Source organism: Penicillium cosmopolitanum, assembly GCF_028827165.1.
Source record: "Penicillium cosmopolitanum strain IBT 29677 chromosome Unknown utg000009l:1.0-9042332.0:1.0-9050551.0, whole genome shotgun sequence".
Lineage (NCBI taxonomy): Eukaryota > Fungi > Ascomycota > Eurotiomycetes > Eurotiales > Aspergillaceae > Penicillium > Penicillium cosmopolitanum.
The window spans coordinates 5,876,086-5,896,501 of record NW_026622679.1 but is presented as its reverse complement, the minus strand read 5'-3'; the positions used below and the strand labels follow the sequence as shown (position 1 = coordinate 5,896,501).

At 49.3% G+C, this 20,416-nt stretch overlaps 7 protein-coding genes across 7 annotated transcripts; 4 read left to right on the top strand and 3 right to left on the bottom strand.

Moving 5' to 3' along the window:
- Positions 1-473: 473 nt before the first annotated feature.
- On the bottom strand, positions 474-5,549 carry N7509_010275 (transcription factor domain-containing protein; the record flags this gene model as incomplete). Its single annotated transcript, XM_056634912.1, has 12 exons — positions 474-1,374; positions 1,437-1,533; positions 1,593-1,873; positions 1,928-2,060; positions 2,113-2,321; positions 2,383-3,381; positions 3,493-3,575; positions 3,660-3,879; positions 4,296-4,467; positions 4,547-5,275; positions 5,356-5,403; positions 5,471-5,549. 12 exons carry the CDS (start codon positions 5,547-5,549, stop codon positions 474-476), a joined length of 3,951 nt encoding a protein of 1,316 aa, XP_056485532.1.
- Positions 5,550-6,355: 806 nt separating this feature from the next.
- On the top strand, positions 6,356-6,634 carry N7509_010274 (uncharacterized protein; the record flags this gene model as incomplete). Its single annotated transcript, XM_056634911.1, has 1 exon — positions 6,356-6,634. One exon carries the CDS (start codon positions 6,356-6,358, stop codon positions 6,632-6,634), a length of 279 nt encoding a protein of 92 aa, XP_056485531.1.
- A 53-nt stretch (positions 6,635-6,687) lies between these two features.
- N7509_010273 (uncharacterized protein) lies at positions 6,688-7,799 on the top strand (the record flags this gene model as incomplete). Its single annotated transcript, XM_056634910.1, has 2 exons — positions 6,688-7,118; positions 7,187-7,799. The coding sequence occupies 2 exons, from the start codon at positions 6,688-6,690 to the stop codon at positions 7,797-7,799; spliced, it is 1,044 nt and encodes a 347-aa protein (XP_056485530.1).
- An 872-nt stretch (positions 7,800-8,671) lies between these two features.
- Positions 8,672-10,340, top strand: N7509_010272 (uncharacterized protein; the record flags this gene model as incomplete). The annotated part of the gene is made up of 6 exons (XM_056634909.1): positions 8,672-9,018; positions 9,080-9,190; positions 9,251-9,539; positions 9,609-9,686; positions 9,757-10,032; positions 10,173-10,340. 6 exons carry the CDS (start codon positions 8,672-8,674, stop codon positions 10,338-10,340), a joined length of 1,269 nt encoding a protein of 422 aa, XP_056485529.1.
- Positions 10,341-11,233: 893 nt separating this feature from the next.
- Positions 11,234-12,573, bottom strand: N7509_010271 (uncharacterized protein; the record flags this gene model as incomplete). Its single annotated transcript, XM_056634908.1, has 2 exons — positions 11,234-11,561; positions 12,518-12,573. The coding sequence occupies 2 exons, from the start codon at positions 12,571-12,573 to the stop codon at positions 11,234-11,236; spliced, it is 384 nt and encodes a 127-aa protein (XP_056485528.1).
- A 2,817-nt stretch (positions 12,574-15,390) lies between these two features.
- N7509_010270 (uncharacterized protein) lies at positions 15,391-15,846 on the top strand (the record flags this gene model as incomplete). Its single annotated transcript, XM_056634907.1, has 1 exon — positions 15,391-15,846. One exon carries the CDS (start codon positions 15,391-15,393, stop codon positions 15,844-15,846), a length of 456 nt encoding a protein of 151 aa, XP_056485527.1.
- A 599-nt stretch (positions 15,847-16,445) lies between these two features.
- On the bottom strand, positions 16,446-17,924 carry N7509_010269 (arylsulfotransferase family protein; the record flags this gene model as incomplete). Its single annotated transcript, XM_056634906.1, has 1 exon — positions 16,446-17,924. One exon carries the CDS (start codon positions 17,922-17,924, stop codon positions 16,446-16,448), a length of 1,479 nt encoding a protein of 492 aa, XP_056485526.1.
- Positions 17,925-20,416: the final 2,492 nt, after the last annotated feature.

Below are 20,416 nucleotides of genomic sequence, written 5' to 3'. Positions count from 1 at the left end.
TTACCCCTGTGATGAGAGTTTTCGAGGTACTACAGTAGATATTAGATTCGAGAAGGTCTCCGCCGATCAAATATAAACACGATTAGAATCAATTTTCTCCGCAATTCTTCGCGGCACCCGAACTGCCCGTCCAGTAAGCTCCGAATATTCAGAAAAAGACACCCAAAAAACCAAATAAATTGTGCAATGCAAGAAAAGCAAAAAAGCAAAAAGAAACTCTCCCTCGGGGAATCGAACCCCGGTCTCCCGCGCTTATCGGTGTTAATGACAAGCGGAAATCATGACCACTAGACCAAGGAAGATGAAAATAGTCGAGTTACTGCTCGACCACTTGGGGGTGGTTGATGTGGCAGATCAACTAATCATGTTTCAAATTTATTACAACATTTTCCAAAATATACAAAGTGAAGTAAATCTATTCGTAAAAAAGCCAATTCTATCATGATCCTATACACCCAACCTACCTTTTCATTCTATAAATTCGCCCCACCCAGTCCAGATGAATTACCGGTCGGCGACCACCATCCCTCAAGATCACCGAGATCAGGAAGCATACCGGGATCATTGGTGAATTGCGGTACTGCCATTGCGTTTATGGCGTTGAGGTCGGAGTGATAGTTCCAATCGAGGTCATCGGACGACGGGACGGTAAAGGGATGTTGTTGTTGCTGCTGCTGATTATAAGGAGACTGGTTCTGCTGAGAAGGATTTTTTTGATGAGTCTCGAAAGATGCGTTTCCAGCAGAAGGCGCAGTCATGGAAGCCTGTATCTGCTGCGATTGAGAAATATCAAGATTATTTGAGAGGCGCGATTTCTTCCGCAAGGAATCAGATGCGAGACCATCATGCCGACTTGAGTCACGAGTCGATGAATGTTTCTGTGAGTCGAGGGAAGCAAGATTCGCGCTGCTTAGATGTCTCTTTGAAGCTGGGCCTGATCGATGCATATGAGCTTGCCAGCGTCGTTGAAGGGTAACGAGGAAGTCCCTGGTGCGTTTCGCGTTTTCAAACGACTGGCCCAGCTCATCGAGGGCGCGGAAGCAAAGGTTCAGATAGGCGACCATTTCGGCATTGCGAGGGTGTGGTTGGCTGATTTCGCCGGGTTTGCTGGGCATAAGTGGGGAGCTGGAGACGGTGACGAAGAGGAGCATCAGTGCAGCGCTGAAGATTATTGCCACGACTTGATTGTTCATTCGGCGGAAGGAGTAGTGCTTTTCGTAGATGTGGAGGAGTCGGGCGATGGCGGTGGCTGATTCGACGCACATGCGTCTTGCGTGATGGTAGCCTGGTCCCTGGCGGGGGCTGCGTGGTTGGATGTAATTCTTGGATACCCATGGTCGATGGAAGAAGATTATGATTTGATGGTATTGCATACTGCGAGACTAGTGAGCATTTTGATGCAGAACGCGTTGGGTTCTAGTCAATTGTTTACTTACTGGAGTATTAACAGATGGGGTAGTCGCGGTGTTGCATCGTCATCAATATCGAGCTGGAGAGTAGATGGCAAATTCGTTTTCCAGGCGAAAAGGTCTTCTGTCACTTGGAATGTGATTCTTTGCAAGTCGTGTCGGGATATATCCGAACAGCCGTACCTGGGAACCTCGGGTTAGATATAGGCGAGACCCAATATATGTTGGTGCCACTCACAAGATGTGTCCTACGGGAGAGATCATCTCCCAAAAGAATGACGAACTGCCGGCAAATCAGTTCAGTGGTGTCTCTGAGACCGTCTCCAAGAGGATCCGGTGTTTTCGGGAGTCCGTATGGGTGCCAAATGGCGTCTTTATCCGCCCCGATCGTGGCAGCAGGTTTCGGGACAGTAATGTCTCCCGCAGTCATCCGGAATGGTCGGCCCAAGTAGAAGCCCCAAAAGCTGTAAGAATAAGTATACGTATAATCGGATGATGAAGATAAATGTAAAACTCACTGATCAGCGACATAGCTGCCCCAAAAAGCTGTTCGTCGAACGTCCGCCTCGTGGGCGCTAACTTCACCATTATTCACATAGGTCGTCATATCTAAATGCAGTCCAAGATCAAATGCAAGCCGCATCGACATCCCTATTGATTGATTAGAAAATAATCCTCGAATACAACATCGAATGCCACTTACCGCTATAAAGCCAGCCACGAGCGTCACGGTTAGATGCACCCTCGTGGCAACTCAAAAGAACGAGTGCCTGAACCGTCGCAACACAAGGTGTGTCTAGTTCAATTTCTAGAAGAGCCTTTGCTCGATCTGCGAAAAAGTCGGCCAACGATTTAGGAAACGTGATAAATGTGGGATGGTAGCGCGCTTCGAAGGCACTTCCGATTGCGCACCTATCGCACAGTTAGCATTGAACATTATCCCCAAAGAGGACAAGATGAATGGGATACTGACATCGCATTCGTAAGAACCTCCGAGTAGAATGGGGTATCGTCATATTCTTCCCGCCATTTTGTTCGCGCCGTCATGTACATCCCCTTATCAACGACGTAAATGCTAGGATTTTGCCAAGTAAAAAACAGCTCAACCAGGTGATCCTCCAAGGCCTGATCAACCGGCTGACCAACGCGAAGATGATTAAGGATATCCTGGCCATCATGACGCACGGTTCGCGCATCGGGCCGTTGCCGCTGCTGCGTCGCAGAAACATCGACGAGATTAAGATTCGAAGTGGCGCCATAAAAACGCAAATGACCATCGCCGGCGATTTTCAAAGTCCCGATGCGATTGGACAATTGCTCAATCACGTCGCTCTCTGCTGGGTTTTCCTCGTCACTGTCGGAATCATGATCCTGGTGCGATAGATTCGTCGGCGCCTGACCCAGTAAAACGCCTGGTTGTTGAACCATGTCCATGCCGAGTTGGAAAGTGTCCGGGCTAAGATCTGTGTTGGCCATCATCCCTGACCCCCCGTTGATATTCGCGTATATGTTCTCCAGGCTTTCCGCGTTGGGTAGGGTGAATCCCCAATGTACAAAGTTTTGGTTATCAGGCGCACCCCGCACCATACCGTAAGGGTTCCAGGGTTCCACAGAGGGAGAAACCCCGGTTTGTTGGTTCGCGACGATGCTGTGCGAAGGCGATAAGCTGGAATTCTCTTTTTCGACTGAGGGTTGGGACTGCCCGGGCTGAGCTGTTTGTGGTGGGCTTGTTGTCGGGGATGGCCTGGAGTGAAATGGCGGGCTTATCTCGTCTGCTGATTTTTGGTCACTTGTAGAAAGAGTCGTATTCTTTGCGACTCCGCGTGGAATTTGTAGAGTGTCTAAGACTCTGTTCATACCGGCCTCATCTTCTAGATCCATCGGAGGGGGCACTAAGCCTTGATCCTCGATGAATTGGCATAGCTGGTCGATTCTGGCTGAAAAGAGCTCCGTGGCAGCTCTTAGAGATACCCTGTAGGGCCTGTCAGCTCTTACACCTATGCCAGAGGCATGTATATGGCCACATGGCTTTTCTCCACCGCCATTTTGTTTCAGTCTGGGGAACGTGAAGAAAATAACTTACTTCCGCTTGTCGTCGCCATGCTGGTACTTGCATTCCTTGCCCTTTCGTTCACAGTTCTGACAATGCGGCATGGAACCGTCACACTGCAAGATCCGACTCGACATGTTAAATTTGCGCCGATCTCCTTAGGCTCAAGATTTAGGCTCAGGGAAGTGCTGCAGGCTTACCCTGATTTTGCTTTCCCGGCAAGGGACACAGGCGGTCGTAACATGCTTCCGCGGCGTCTTTTTGGGCTTCTCGGGGTCCGGCGACATGGTTGGAATGCTGTTCCTGCGTCTGTTCTCTTCTTTTTGCGGGGAGGATTTCGATGGCGAAAGATAGACCGTGGGGGTTGGCGGTTGTTGCGCTGGGCTTCGAGCTGGGGGGATGCGGTTGCTGCGGTCGCCGCTGGAATTGATGGAGCGTTTCAAGTCATTTCGAGTCAAGCCCCGGTATTCATATTCATGAGCAATCGGGAAACGTGTTCGAGTTTAAATGCGAAATTCGTATGGAGTAGCGAAATGTTCGTCTGGGGGGCGGGGGAGGGAAAGCTTACTCCACCTCTTCAGCGCGCCCGCCTATGAGATGCGCGGGGGATAAGCTGGGCCCCAATTCGGTCTGTCCGGCTGATCGCAATGCCTCCGAGATGGCCAATGCGGGCCGTCATGGTCGGGAGAGGTTTGAAAGGAACCGGGTTTTATGGGCTTGGGACATATATTTCACCTCCGATTGGAAGAAGTCGATCCCGCACATTGGCAGTCACTCGTTCAGTTGAATTTTTACTTATATATACCACTTGTAGTTAAGTTACATGGGCACTTCACCAGTTGGAGGTGCGCTTGATCCGTTCATTTTGGATCACCTCAATCCAATATCCATCAGGGTCCAGAATGAAGGCGATGTTCTTCATCATGCCATCGGTGAGACGCTTCTTGAAAGGTACCTTGAGAGATTCGAAGCGATCGCATGCGCCTTGAAGATCGTCGGTGGAGATGCCTAGGGAGGAACACTGTAAGCAAGAGGATAGAAAAGAGAAGAGATAGTTTTGGCAAAGCAAAGCGGCACGGTGACTTACAGATATGACCGAAGCCCTGGGGCGCGGTGTTGCCGTTGTGATACACGGGACCATCCTGCTTCTCGGTGCCATAATTCCAAGTCAATTCCAGCAGTCCCTCCATGTCCGAGGTTTTGCCGTCCGCGGGGACCTTTGCATAAGCCAGGAAGTACAGATTAAACTTGGCATCCGGGTTCTCGACTGTGCGAACCAAGGTCATACCCATAGACTCTTGGTAGAATTTGAGACTGGCCTCGGCATCCTTGACACGCAGCATGGAGTGGTTCATGCGGTAGGTGCCCGGGTCGGTGGTGGTGGACAGATTCTCCTCGGCCCGCTTAATGATCTCGACCCAGTATCCATCGGGATCCTTCGCAAAGGCGATGTGTCGCATGCGACCCTCGGTCAACTTCTTCTGAAACGTATATCCGGCATCCTCGATCCGCTTGCAAGCGACTTCGATGTTGTCGACGGAGATGGCGAGATGGCCGAAGCCTCGGTGTGGCTCGGTGTTGCCGTTGACGACACTGTACTCGGGGTCGTTCTCGGTACCCCAATTGTGGCAGAGTTCGACGGTACCTTGGAGATCGGTAAAGTGGCAATCTCCATTCAGAGACTTCGGGCCGGTATAGGCCAGGAAGTAGTTTGTGAACTTTCCTTCCGGGACATCCATCTTGATGACCACGCTCATACCGAGGAACTTGTAGAACTCCAACGATCGCTGGGGGTCCTTGACCCGCAACATCGTGTCTATATTTCATGGCGATTAGTGATATGAGGGGGTATATTAAGCGATGTAATGCGACGAGAGAGGTGAGAGAGGAACGAACGGTTCAACTTATAGGTGGAGGGATCGGAGGCCATGGTGAAGGATCGCGCTGCATCTTGGTCAGTGATTGGGTCCAGATCAAGATCTGAATGTGGAGCCGGGGGGCATAAGCATACAAGCACCTGTGACAGGGACAACAGAAAGTCTGGGGAAACGGAAAGGAGTGAGGACCCTTGAAGATAGACGGGCGAACATGGTGGGAGGAGGGGGAGAGTGGGAGGGGCAGCATTAGAAAGCAAAAGCCCGTGAGGAGAAGAGTGGGGGCATGACGCGGTGGAGGATCTTACATAGGCAGCTGCAGTTTAACTACGATATAGTTATAATTATAGTTATAGGGTAATTATAATTATAGCTATAGCTATAGCTATAATTCATATAAAATAATTCACTGATATAGATCAGTATAGCATGCCCAACTGGGCGTACCTATAGCTAATAGTTAACCAGTAAGCTGTTTAGGTAGTGCTGCAGCTGTAGCTCCGCCGCGGCACCACCACCGCACCACCACCATCAGCACCTCCGCCCGTCTTCTCCCCTCTTCCTCTTTCCTTCTCCTCTCCTCTCCTCTCCTCCAACCTCCAACCTCCAACCTCCAACCCTCCCCCCTCCCCTCTCCGTATTGGCCAGGTAAGTCTATATTTTCTTTTTCTTTTGCTTATTCTTGCCCTTTCTTCATTCGTCCATTCCCATACCCATTATCCCCTTCCCTCGTGGCCTTCGTTTGCCTTCCCTGCACTCCACAAGTCGTGCGCCCCCGCATCCACCGTTGATCGCCGCGTCTCTGTCATTGGCCTCCAACCCTTCCCCGGCTTCGTGTCTCTCCCTGGCACAACCTACGACGCTCCTGGGCCCTTTTCTTTTCTTTTTCTTCAATTCTTTTACTTTCCGCGCTTAGCTGTCAAACATACGACTGCTGCTCAATCGCACCTCCCCCAATCATAACTCCCCTCGTCAACACGTTCTCGTTTTCTCACTCCCCCCCCCGGAAGGCAATCTGCACGATGGCCCTGGCGCCTCTGCCGCGGAGCCTCGCAGCCTCGCAGCCTCGCAGCGCACCTCATGACTGCAGTCCTACCCCGACGCTTGCTATAAATTATCCTTCTCCCTCCGAGCTGGTCCTGTGCCACCCGGACACGGCGGGATTCTTTTATGACTTGTCATCTGGACCGGCCCGTCCTGCATTCTATCGATGCAAATCATCACCCCGTCGTCTCCCTCCTTCCTGTGTTCCCCTGCAAGCCCGCTATGATAACACTGCCCTCGTGCCCCCTGTTCTTTGATATTTGTGCCAAGGCAAGGGACGCCTGCGCCTGTCGCGTGCCCTTTTTTCCTCATGGGTCTCAAGATGGCTGAATTCGAACCCTTTCCAGTCTCCAACTTCTTCAACAAATCAGACCTCCCCTCCCATACCGACCCCCCATTTATTCCCTACTGGGCCCGGTGCCATACACAGCGCGCACAAAATCTCCTCGACTGTACCGACGAACCGATCGAATACGACCACGACGACGAGGACTACAGCGACAACTGCTTCTTTTTTCCAGAAGACTGCTCGTGGACACCTCCGAAAGAGTCGGTTGTTGAAGCGCATTTCAAAGCCCTCAAGGAGAAATCCGATATCCCAGTGGTAGCACCCACGCAGAACATCCCAGACGCTACCGGCAACATGATTCCTGGGCTTCCTGATATCAAGATGCTCGACTCAGAGGCGCTAGGTGACTTGCTGGAAGACAACCTTTCCCCGCCAGAGATAACCACGATTCTGTAAGTATCTGCTACCCTACCTGCAGCTTAAGATTTGTTCAAAGCTCAAGTTTTTTTTTCTCGTACAGCGTATTCGCAACAAACGGTGCTGTCTTCGCCTACGGATCTACCCTTTCCTCTCGCCAACTACGAAACCTTAGCGCCACATACGGTGCTGCCTACACGTGCTACGCAAAGACCGCCTCCAGCGGGAATCTGACTGGTGTGAACCCCGCTAGCCATCCGTCCTCCTACGTAACAGCCCAGTCCATGTCCCTCGGCGACGTAGGCTCAATTGTTTTCGAGCTTGACGACTCGGTAGCGGTGGTAACACGTATTGCTGACAAGGTTCTGCTGGCTGCCGTTGGCCCTTCTAAGCCGGAGGCTGGTGCGGCAAATGGAGCTGGCGAGAATATCGGCGGAGACGGAGCCATATCCGGCGACCTAAGCAACGGCGCTACTTCGGACAGCTTAGGGGACGGCCACCGCACTCCAACAGCACCACCCTCTCCCAACCCACTGCCGCGCGATGGAAATGAGACGCAGCATGAGATAGATCGGAGTGCAGATTTGGCCCGGCTTGCAAGCTTAAACCTCTCCGCCTCACCTTCTGTCCTGCTTGCCCTTGAGTCGAAGTGCGCGGCACTGGGCAGATTCCTCGGGTCAAAACTCGACGACTTAGACAGCCCAGAGGACTTCTAACAACGATGAAGTAATGGCATGGTGATGACTGGTGGTCCTGGTCTGATATTTGTGGGACGTAATGTTTCAGCGAGGCATATTTTACGAACCTGAGCGAATTTATTCACGATGAATTGACGACAACCTGAAAAATTGAAAATTTCAAGTTATTTGCTGAATCCAGTTGATGGGGCGAAGTTTAGGCTAATGTACAGACCCAAAGATGCGATTCCAACCCTCATCAAATGATGGCAACTAAGCAACCTTCGTCCCGACTTGTAAATGCGTGTCTTTCTATAGACCGTAGGACAGGCACAGGTGCCTATGTACTAGCAACTATGCAAAGCCTATAACGTTTGCAAGCCCCCACGGAAGCACGGCATCTACTAACCTGGCGGAATGTCAACTTTCTCCCTCCCGCATCTCGCATTCAATCTGCTGCTGCTGTCGAGGCGCATCCCACATGTCACCTAGCTGAGTTCAAGGATACTAAATCGCGTCACCCCTCGTACTGCTCCACAATATTGGCAGTCGCCAGCATGGAGAGCGACCCGGAGGAAGTCTTTAGGACTAAACTCTATGAATTAGCGTCAGCCAGTTGCCTGGGGAATGAGCAGACCCCGTTGACTGCGAACAGACTCGAGTCTACCACCGAAGCAGGCCAATTCAATCTGGCTTTGTTCCTTTCAAGTTGAAGTTTAATCACGGCTTTGAAATAAGTCGAAGCTGGGGCACTCAAGGAGAGCGAGGGGACCCATGTCAAAGAAACTCTTCCCTTTGTTCGTCATACCTTTGGACAATAAGTTAAATATTGCTGAGACGAGTCGTGCTTGGAAACAGTCCCATCTGTTTGACTATATTATTTATTTCTACCAGCTTCGATATCACTCAACATGCCTCGCCAGCCTGCAAAGAAGCGCAAGGAGCAACCCGAGCCCGAGGCTGAGGACCCGTCCGAGGTTGAAGCCCCGTCAGAGGCCGAGGACGGACCCGAAGCCAATTGGTCCCCCTGGGATCCAACGGAGCGCAAAGTGCTTGATATTCGTAAGCTGGACCTCAACAAATCATACCACAATGAGAATCGACCCAGGTCAAACTTGACCAAGGTCAAAGTCGGCCACACAACCTCGAAGCCCCCGCCGGAACGGCAACGATGGCAGCATACCGGCAAAAAGCCCATCGAGAAGGTGGAAGATCTACCCAAGGGCTGGCATGCGACTGAGCCGGATCTCGATGAAGAGTAAGCTTGTGTGAATATCTGTTCTAGCCCAGATACTAATTAATGGATTTCTATTTTTTAGGGACCTCAGTGGCCAGATTGCAAGGTGCCATGAAAGAATCGAGGACAAGGTCATGCCGAAGTTCTTCAAGGAAAAGCTAAAAGGCCTTCAAGCTTCCAAGGCATATTACGAGTAAGCAACTTCCCAATTTGAGTCTCACTAGAGGCATCTACTAATGAGATATTCTTTCAGCCGAATGTCCGAGAACGAGCCCGAGGATCTAAGCCAAGAGGTTTATGAAAGGATCAACTCCCTCAGAGCAATCGAAAAGGATCTCAAGAAATCGGACAAAACCCACCAACTTCCTAATGCACAGACTATTCTGCAAGCATATCTTGATGGAAAGCTGCACTGGACCCCCGGTCTGATTACCTACTGGTCGAACGGAGTCAAGTTATGCGAGCCTCGCCCATTCAACTGGGATGAATTCGAGGCGATCAACGCCGCACACGGCCGCGCCGGATCATTTTGGACTGAAGGGGTATGTCTGATATGAAAATGCATCTGTTAATTTTGAGACAAGTGAATTGATAACTGACGGATTGCTTAGCTTTCTGGTCCAGGTCCTGAATTCCAAGGTGCAACGCTAATCATCGGCTCAAGCCCCAGTGCCCTGGAAATCAACATAGTACGTGACATGCAGCCTCCATCGACAAAAAAAGACCAACACTAACATCCAACCCTTTTGTGAATAATAGTACAGAATCGCCGTCCGCGCCCCGAGTGGTGACTGGTGGGATGAACTAGAATTCGTACACGACACAGGAGCATCGATCATGCACATCTACCAACACGACATACGACGAATAATCGGTCCGCATAGACGTCAAGCAGCATCATTCCTTCCAGTAGTTAGCACGAACCAATTCCGAACTGCAAGCGGAACTATGACCCGAGACATCGTCGAGCTAGAAGTTACGCTCCTTAACCATTCGAGAAAGCGGATCCTCCCCTGGACGCGAGTCCAGTGTGTCGTTAGTTCTGACCCTTACGTAGAAGGGCTAACCCGCCGACTGGACGGGCCCTTTTTACGGGCTATGATGTACACATCGACCAGGCCTGATGGTAATTTCCATCTCACGGCATCAACTGTCAAGCATTCGAGTGTTTTTAGCAGTTTAACCCACACTATCCCATTGGGGGAGAGGGGTGTGCCAATGGCGAACTTTCCTCCCGGGCTGAAGCTAAGGGAATATTTGCGACACGGCCTCCGACTCAGCCTGAGAATGTCTATGGTTCGAAGGCTATGCCTGATGCCCATATCAGCTGGCTTGGGAGTTAATGTTAATATGCGCTTGGTCATTCTTCCAGGGTCTGTTGAATCATTCACTGTTGGAAATCTTGGGTTATGTTTAATTTCCGTCCTTTTGAGGCTCGAGTGGAACCTCGTTAAATGCTACAGCAGTCGTGCATTGCACGGGATCTTTTTCTTTCACGTTATCCTACCGAGATCAATATTCATGTCGTTGTTTTCGTTCTGCTTTTTAATTAAATGTCGTTCGATACTAGTTGTACATGGCTCGAGTCTACGAGTGGTGTGGTATTAGGGATAGAAAACTTATACTACTACCCGGTATCCTACCCAGTATCCTACCCAGTATCCTACGCATTTATATACTCACTACTTCAAATTATTATGATAAAGGAAGCTACATAGGTATAAAAGGTAGCTTTGATTACCAAGCGGTCGCAGAAATTTAACTATAGGGAACTTGGACACTAGTAATTCTGGGAAGCTGGCCACCTTGCAAGCCTGCCACTGAGCCGGTTGTCGCTACGAAGGCAGCGCAATCAACCAGTTACCGACATACCTTACAGGTTTCCAATGTTCACTGGGTAGCATATTTGATTGGTCCCTCTCATGTCCGTGGTCAGGGTCGTTGTTATGTGAGGGAACAATCATTATACGACCACACGCATGTCGGGCAGATCAGAGCAAAGTAAAAATGACCAAAAGCCCTGGAGTACCCGTGTAGTAAGAAGTGTGAAGATTCACAGCGTAATTGTAATAGATCTAGACTTAACGATAGCATCTTCAAGTCCACTAGTGTACCGTGCCTACAACTTGAACTACAGTGGAATAGTTATCTTGTGCCCAGGCCTTAGGCCACCTCATTTCAAAAAAAGAGGACATAATAAAAGTTTTACATATAAAGATACAAAAAAAAAGAAAAATTAAACGAAGGTCGAGGCCTCCGGGGCCTCCTTCGCAGCTCTCGCCTCTGCCCGCTTGCGGGCCCATGACTCCTTCTGTTGCTTGGCCTTCTTCTCCTTCTTCAAGAGGGCCTTATCCCCCTTGGGGGGCTGGTTGGAGGTTTCCTCCTCCTCCTCCTCCTCCTCCTCCCTCCTCCTCCTCCTCCTCCTCCTCCTCCTCCTCCTCCTCCCCTCCTCCTCCTCCTCCTTCTCCTCCCCCTTATCCTTCTTCTCTTCTTCCTCCTTGTTGTTGTCCTTGGCCCTCTTGGGGGCCAGGGCCTCGTCCTCCGAAGAGGGGGCAGGACGCTTGCTGTCAGGGCCGGGGGCGGAAAGTTTCTGATATAATGTGTTAACTTGACGTCAATACTAGATGACATGATACTCTTACCTCCTCGGCGAGGGCCAGGCGGACTCGCTTCGCGAAGCGGCACTGGTCAGAGGTATGGCCACATGGGCCGTGGATATTGCAGAACTACAATTATCTAGGTCAACAGTGGTCTTCGTGACACAAGATCAAACGAGATGAGATAAGAAACGCCTCCGATTCCTCGACGAAGGAAAGCGACGCAAAGCCGAACACCATGGATGAAGAGTCATGAAGCGTCACGGCATGGACACAGAGGAAAAGCATGTATCTGATGCAGGGGAGCATAAAATAGATTCACTTACAGGCATGGCTGCTGATTGGAGGGTGATGAGAGGGACAGAGAGAGATTCTGTGTGTGAGGGTGTGTGTAGGTGAGAGCGGGAGTGATACGAGAAGGTGAGGCTACTGCTACTAGTACTGTACGCTACCCCAACGTTAGCAGGCTGACCTTTAGGCTGGGAGTGGTTCGTAATGGATTTTCCTAGTTAGACCAGATTGCATTTGGGCTACTCGTCAGTCTGTCCGGATGGACTGTCGGTCTACATGTCCAAGATTTGACCACTGGAGAAATACCTAGCGTATTATATCTAGAAGTATGCAAGCAAAGCCCTTGGTAGATGAATTATTTGTTCGTTGTACGCGAAACTTTACGCGAGAAACTTGTGAATCGAGGTATCGGCTTTTTAAAGAAGACAAATTAATACCGAGTATGAATCATGAAAACGAAATACCCAGAATTTACTCCTCCTGGCCCTCCAGAATGATTAATTAGGAGGCGCATCCAACGCCGAGCATGCTGCTGTATTCCATTTCGTTTCCGTATTTCACCTGGTCCCTTTGACCTCTAGAGCCATTTGTTTTGGACTCCGGAAAACTCTCCTACCATCCATTATATAGACCCTTCGTTGTAGGCAGGATTTCTTGCTCGAGATGCATCGGTTCGACAACAGGGCATGGTGTGAAAGGTCCAGGTCGCAGCCGGCTGGCACGGGCGCCTTCAATGGCTTCGATTTGAAACGATAAAGGCTTGGTCAAGACTTGGTGATTGTAGTTCACCATCCGGATAAGAAGAATGTTGCCACTGTAGTCCAAAGTTTCGTGTCAGTCTCCATTGTGATTCGAAATCTCGGAAGGGCTTAAAAGCTTATTGTCGACCTCAAATGGAATAGCAAAAAGACTGTGGATCAAATACCGATACTCCGCAGATGCCCTTCCTCGATTGCAACCACTTCCGCCCTTGATATCGTTGGGTCGAGACATGCATTCGTCGGTCGGGGAGGCTGCGAAGGCTCTGGGCGATGGCCGGCCAGCCCGAACGGCCTAGACGGCTTCAATTGGAGACATTATGGAGTTCCATAATGATGAATGACAGTCGTTGATTATCATGATAACGAGGGGCTTGCCAGTGTAATTCGAAAAATTGATTTTTGAAATCGGAATCTCAATAGCAAGAAAGCACCATGGTGGAAGCACTCATTGCCTGCAGCTCAATCATCAAGCATGCAGGGGTGCCAGTCGAAGTAAAATTTGCATGTTTGAAAGTCTCTCCTTATACGCTTGAACGATGGTGTTGGAAATCTGGACGGGTACGTCGGGTTTCTTTGGGCTCATACGAGCAGCGTTCGCGACGCTCAGCCGGGGTATCGAGGATGGGTGTTGGATTAAATCGTATGGACCACACGGCAGCTAGTCGCAATATTTGGATCTGTATGCCAGAAAAAAGATATAATTTCATACCGTGGGACGATTCGAGGTGTATTGCGATCGTGGTAGTCGTTCCCGGCATGGGCAGTGTTCGACAGCATCCCGATTGAACAGCAATTCGTAAAAAGGTGGGAATACCGCCGAAGAGATAGCGGACCTCTCCAAAGAGAACGATTTATGATCGAGATCGCACTGCGAGCAGATGTGTAAGAAATATGGTGATTGATCGGCACAAAAATATAAACGAGGGCCAAATGATTGTTTTGATTTGGTTCTTTGACGAGAGTTGCTGGCTGGCGCAACACGATTAATGGCCTCAGGCAGCAGTTGTACATATAGCCCTAACAACTGAGAATTACTAGTACAAATTACACAATTCAACCTATCTTTTCAATGTCCTGAATTTGAATGGCACTTCATCACATGCTAGAGACGAGACATGATAATCAATTCGAAGTTCAACGGACAGAAAGTCGGAAGCTGTGGCGCTGCAAAAGTTTGAAATCCCATGTTGACCGTTTTTGTCTCCGCCTTGTAATCGCGAACTAGTAGCTACCTGAGCTGGAATAGATTGGCCTATCTCTTCCATCTCAGGTAACAAATATTTTCTCATTAGATGGCAGTAAATCATGGTGGGTAATATGGGGTTTCAAACTTTTGCAACGCCAGTGTAGGCAAGGATTGATTCTTGTCATGCATGCATAACGGTGAGCTGGCAAGCCGCAGTCCTGAGTCCTGAGGACTTCAGTATTACAGTAAATCTTCGGCAGGAAAGGCGAATAGCTCTTTGAATAGCTGTTTCGATTCAAGTGTCTTAGTATTTTTTCTACAATCTAATTTGTGTCTGGGCTTAGCCCACATCATTTCAAAAATGGGCGCAACGCAAACGCAGATACAAACAGTACAACAGCAAAATACACCAAACAGAGGCCGAAGCGTTCACACCCTCGTTCTCAACTATCCGCGTTACCTCCTCCGAGATGACGAGGCCCTTAGAGGTTGTCCCTGTAGGGAGTGCCTCTTAAAGAGAGGTGGCCGCCAGGTGGTCTGCGGTGGCTTCTACTACCAGGTTCGGTCAGTAATTTGGAGGAAGGTGATAGACAGGAATTATTCATGACTTACCCTCGGCATCCTTCTTTTCAGTACGCTTTTCAGCGCGCTTGGCGGCCCGGGTCTCCTTCTGGACTTTGGCCTCCTTGGCCTTTTCTTGGAGGGTTCACATCCTGGTACTATTTCCGGCAGGTGCGCTCCTTAGAAAAGGTGGCTGGTGGCTGACCCAAGCGTACCTTCCTTACCCTAAGCAGTACTAGTAGTGTGCTGGCGTGGTTGTGGCAGGTGCGCTCCACTGCTCCTTTATTCACATTCACTACTAGTAGTTACTATATACTACAGTAACTACTGGTAGTCGAGTACTCCTCTGCTTGGTTTCTCGTTGTTGGCTTTTCCCAGTTAGAAGCTCCGGAGAGGAATTTCCTACGATCCCTTAAATTCAATCAAAATCCAGAACCTGCCCTTCAATGGATACAGGCCCGGGGCTGTGACAGTAGTTCAAGAGAAGTCAGAGCTAGTGAAGTAATTTACACATTGTGGTTAGATTCCGCCAGCATCTCGGGGCGTATAGTTTCCCGCTACTTTAGGAAAACTGCATAACCCCGACTGAAACGGGTTGAGCCATGTCCGCCGTTTGCCTTTCATATAACGAACCCATTTCGTCGTTACCTTTCTGGCCTTGCTGCCTTGGCTGCCTACATTGAATGGCATTCACTGCGGCACTCTGTATCCATTTCCTACTCCTCCCTTTCCCTTCTTCTTCTTCTCCAAGTTCATTACTTTCTTCAAACCGCTACTGCAAGTGACCTGATATTTGTCGTATCAAGCTTGACAACCCTCACGCCATACCACAAGCAAAGTGCAAGTTCACTCCAGCCACTATTCCAAGTGATATCTTACTCTAGCTCCAAGACTTTCCAGCCATATCGTCGACTATCGTCAACCGTCGCGGGTCTCTCTTTTCTCTCTGGCAACACCGCACTCTCCAACCTCTCCTCCTCCCGAAGCATTCCCAACAATGAAACACGCCAAAGATCAGAAAGCCGAGAAAAGCAATTCTCAACTCGTCAAAGAAGCCCTCGAATCATTTACCAAAACAGCTCTCGCGGAACTGGAGTTCGACTACGACGATCTGTACTCTCGAAAGCATCACAGAAAAAGCAAGGCCACCGACGAGCAGCATGAAAACCTCCTCATAGTCGTCGAGGAAGTCTGGAGTAGCCTCAATGCATCTCTGGAGATCGATCTCAGCTCGAATCGACATATCCTTCTGGATAAACGAAGCCAAGATGCCCTCAAACGGGCCATCAAGAAGGATCAGACCTTGACCCTTGATTTCGTGACGAAGTTCATACCTACCTTCTGGATAAAGTTCGTCGACCAGCGGAAGCAGCAGGAGAAGAGAGATCTACTGAAGAAGAAGCGAGATGCACAAAAGGCGAAAGAGGAGGAAGAGAAGCAGAAGCAGGAGTAGAACGAGCACAGGGAAAAGCAGAAGCTGAAAGTTGAGCAGTGAAGCCCTGAGAGGAAAAGAGCCGGAACAATAGCAATAGCAATGGCAATGGCAATGGCAATGGCAATGGTAATGATAAAACTGGTTCCTTGTTCTTGAAGGGAGAGCCTAAGCTCTGCTTGACTCAGATACAGTCACCCTCAATCGCGATTTGTGATCAATTGTTGTATCCATTTACATAGCTACAATATCGTCCTTCTGAAAAGAGGTAATTTCCCCTTTCGTTTAGGAATAGCTCATATATTGTTGGGAAGCTTGCGATCCTTAAGATAATCGGAATTATGACGCGCAGATGCCCAAGAAGGCTTCCAATTACTGCCCGGTTGCTGAAGATATCCAGAATCTCTGCAATTGCCAAAGCATTTAAGACGCGTGGGAAAACGACATGCAACAAAATTTCATGATCAACGTTTCTCATCGAATCAAATTAAAGAGGAAGATCTCCAGTGACTATGCGCAAGGCAATATGAAACAATAAAATTTGAGAATAATAATTTCTTTATTCACATGTCAGCCGGACAAAATAAGTATATACAGAGAATGAAGTGAATATCATCTTCTTAGAAAGAGACGCTGTCAGAGGTACCAAGCACAGTCTCACCCTGACGGGCAACAACATGGATGGGGCTAGTTGGCGGGCTTGTCAGGCTGATCATAGTTTCGAACCCAGTACGATTAGCAGAACCAATCTGCTGGCCGTTCGAATCATTCGAGGCACCCGAGTAGACGACCCAGTTATCGTAGTCGGTCGCACCATTCCAGCTCATAAAAACATCAGCACCATTGTTGGTGGTAGTGACATTGGCTACGGGAGACCAGAATGGAACAGCACTCCACTGGCATCTATAGCCTCGGTATGAAGCTACTGCGTTATCCTCGCCAAACTGAGCACTCAGCACCAATTTTCCATCACCATCATATTCCTTGACCTTGGAGATGGAACCGTAGTCCATGAATACATGGCCACTGGTTTCACTCAGGAGTTGGTAACTTCCTTGACTCACGGAGTGGATGGAGTCGCTGGGGTCACTAAGGGAACGAAGGCTGGTCACTGTTTTCTTGGTCAGGTCGATAGCCAAGCTCACGCCAGTAGTGGGAGACTCAGTATTGGTCGGGGTGTTGGCATTATTGAAAAGGTTCAGGACCAAGCCTTCGTCGGTCTCGTTGAAGACGCGCATGTCGTGTTGCCATGAGAAGCCAGCATCGCCGATCTGTTTGAAGTCGCCACCATCTTCACCGCTCACACGCCAGATCACGGTTCCGTTGTGGTGGAGGTAGTATCCCGACCACATGTGGCGTAAAGAGACGAGATAGCCATTGTTGGTGGTTGTGATGGCGTTGATGTGATAGGCATCGTAGGGAGCATCCTGAGTGCCGACGTCGCTACCGAGCCCTTGGTGAGAAGTGGTCAAGGGAATATCTGCCTCCTGCTCCAAGGCACTCCATGAATTAAGAATCTCGTTGGTGGAAATGTCAATCTCGTAGAAATGACTGTCGAGCATCCAATCCGATGAGCTACCATTGATAGAAGTCAAATCGTGCTGGGTAAGGTTGTAGGCGGTAACGAGCAGAGTGTTTTGAGGAGTGATAATACTCTCGTGCAGATCGATATACGAATCCTTGGTCGAGTTGTCAGGAGTAACGAAGGCGCCCTCCAATGTCACGGTATGAATTTCCTTGTAGCTGCTGTCGAGAATGTGTACGGAGCCGTAACCATAGCCAATGTCCATCATCTCGCCAGCCCAGAAGGTGATAACGGACTTGTTATTCAGCTCTTGGACCATGAAGTTGGCTGTAACCTCCTCGGGGCCCTCGTAAACCAGATTCCCTTCGTCGTCATAGATGAGCGCAGCCTGGCCAGCGGTCTGCACACCACCACGAGGACCAAGGAAGAGGAATCCAGGCTCAGTGGTGCCGGTTTTGTTAACCACAAGCTTTGGCGGTTGGAAGTCGATCGAACTGTAAGTCGAGTAGTCCCAAGCCGCAGCACCGATAGATAGCAGCAGCGTGCTGCCGGCAGTGTACCACCAGGGGATCATTTTAGGGAGTGTATGTATACACTAGGTATACTTCGAAACGAACGAATGAGGTTAAAATAAAGGAATGGCGACAGCAAGAACTGCGAAGGCGTGCGAATTGGATTTCCCCGGGCGCAGTGACTTATTTAAAGTAAAAGAGAGAAAAATCGGATGAAAGAACATGGCATTGCCGTTTCGCGTCCCGCACCCTCAAACCAGGCCCTGAAGATCATTGCCATGGCCTGGCGAATAGTGGGTTCCGATCTCGTCATAGACCAACCAATTTTTTTTTATTTTGCCATCACTCCAATCCACTATGCACCCCGGAAGTCGGCGTACTCGGCAATGAGCCTCTTGGCTCTCGTCATTACAGGCTTGTCGCTTCATATTTCCAGAGTACGAGATGAGCGGGCATCGCATTGATCATGTTCAGGCAGCACGTTGCCTCACTCCTGGAGGAACGGACTAATTTCCTGTAGCACATTGAATCGAAAGTTTGCGAGTAACAGCATGGACCAACCAGATCGCACTATTGGAAGGATAGTGTAGTCAAGTGAAGGGATCGACTCGCCGATCGATGTGACTCGATACTGCGCCTTGAAGATGAGGTCGCCAATTGCGGCCGGGACTCGCGTGGCTGAACAAGCCTCTTCCGTCGGCTGTCCGCGTGGCGTGCCGCTTGCCAGTCACTGCCCGAGTGTGGAGTTGTAACAAAGTAATGCGACTGGTGGTTCCAAACGGTGAGTATCCGTGGGAAGAGCGACGGCAAAACGCCCCTGGCGAGGATCGGCTCCGAGAATGCCTGATATGGCAGGCCTTGATGGAGCCGATACTGGATGAACAGGGCAGAGCGGAAGGGCGGAAGAGTTAATTTCCTCTCGCTGGCCGACGGAGATCGTCGCAGATGAGACACTGCGTGCAAGTAGTGCATCCGAACACCCCCTTCCGATTCACTTGAATGGCCCTAGAAAAGAAATAGGCTTTGTCTCGGAAATCACAGCATAATACTATTAGCAAATACTACGAGTACTATATAAGACCATCGACCTGGTCCAAGTAATACTAGTAATCCTTCAAGATGTGATAGACCCACTTAGATTCTAGCCTCATCAGATAAAAGTACTGCACAGCTAATTGGCCCGATCTATGTCAGGGCCTCATCTATTGAAATTCCTGTGGAGAAAAGACGAAAAAAAGGAAAACACAAAAGGTAAGGCGTGAAAGGTATCGTCTGGAAATTTGTCCTCCTGTCTCTGTATCTCTTCAAATCCCTGGTCCTGCCCCCCGTCATTAAAGGCCCTGTTCAGAGCAGCGGTCGTCATGGTATCTATTATAGATCGTGGCGTTAGACAGCGATAGTGTATAGGATCCACGGGGCTCTCTCGGACTTGCCATAATCCTCCTTCTTGGCAACTTGAACTCGCTGGGCCTTTCTTTTGGTCCACTAGGCCTTGGGCAAGAGGAAAATTCTCGAGATGGGCTTCGCGTCCTTCTTCCCATTCTTGGTGGAAGGTGCCTCATCCTCTTCGGAGGAGGCGAAGTGATTTGTGGTTTCCGGATCGACGGTACCCATCTTGATGATGAGTGATATGAAAAACTTCAGATTTGCGATATTATGACTGAATCTCCGTGGATGTAACAGAATTTAGGTTCTCTCGGTGAGGTCTGGATGTAGCAGAATGCGACTCCGAGTTGTGGGGGAACAGAGAAATGGGAGTAGTGGGAGTAGGAATAGGTACTGGTATGGGCCGCTCTTACCTCTGTGCCTGCCTCTGTATCTGTAGCTGCTAAGTTGCAATGACTGACCAGGGTGTAGGCGACTAGTCTAGTACTACTATCAGTACTACTAAATAGATACATATACCAGAGTGAATAAGATAGAACTACCACTATCCTATTTCTTCATCGATCTAGTCCGACTACTAGTAATAGTCCTTTCAGATGTGATTGACCCACCAAAATTCTAGTCCCATCAGATAAAAGCTTCCCTGGCATCATGTACTACGTCTAGACCTAGGATGCGGTTTTGCGGATAATGCTGTGCCGGTATCTCATCGATTGAAGAATTCTTTTCTATTTACTTTAATGAAAGCCAACGAACCATTGGAAATGAAAAATGAAAAATCAATTTGCATGTGATTCGTTCATCATTTCTTAGAAGGTCGTTTGATAAATTTAGCTAAAGATTCGTAATATCAAGCTGTTGGTGGCAGAATACTCTTGAGATTAGACACTGAAAGACATGGAATTTATTGATGGCAAAGTAACACTGGCCGAGAGTTCATAGCGCATTGTCGAGATGTGGCTTATAAGTTCTAGATCAAGTTGTCGGAGAATTCTCAAAATAAGCCACATGCCATTGTGAGACCAGCAGTGAAAAACTCGATCAAATTTGCTACTTGGGCGATAATACCCGATTTCACATTCCTCGAGGTCTCGGACTTCATGCTATCAGCCATTAATCTCCTCGCAAGGTTATATCCAATCAAAGGTAGTTACTCAGGACCAGAGGT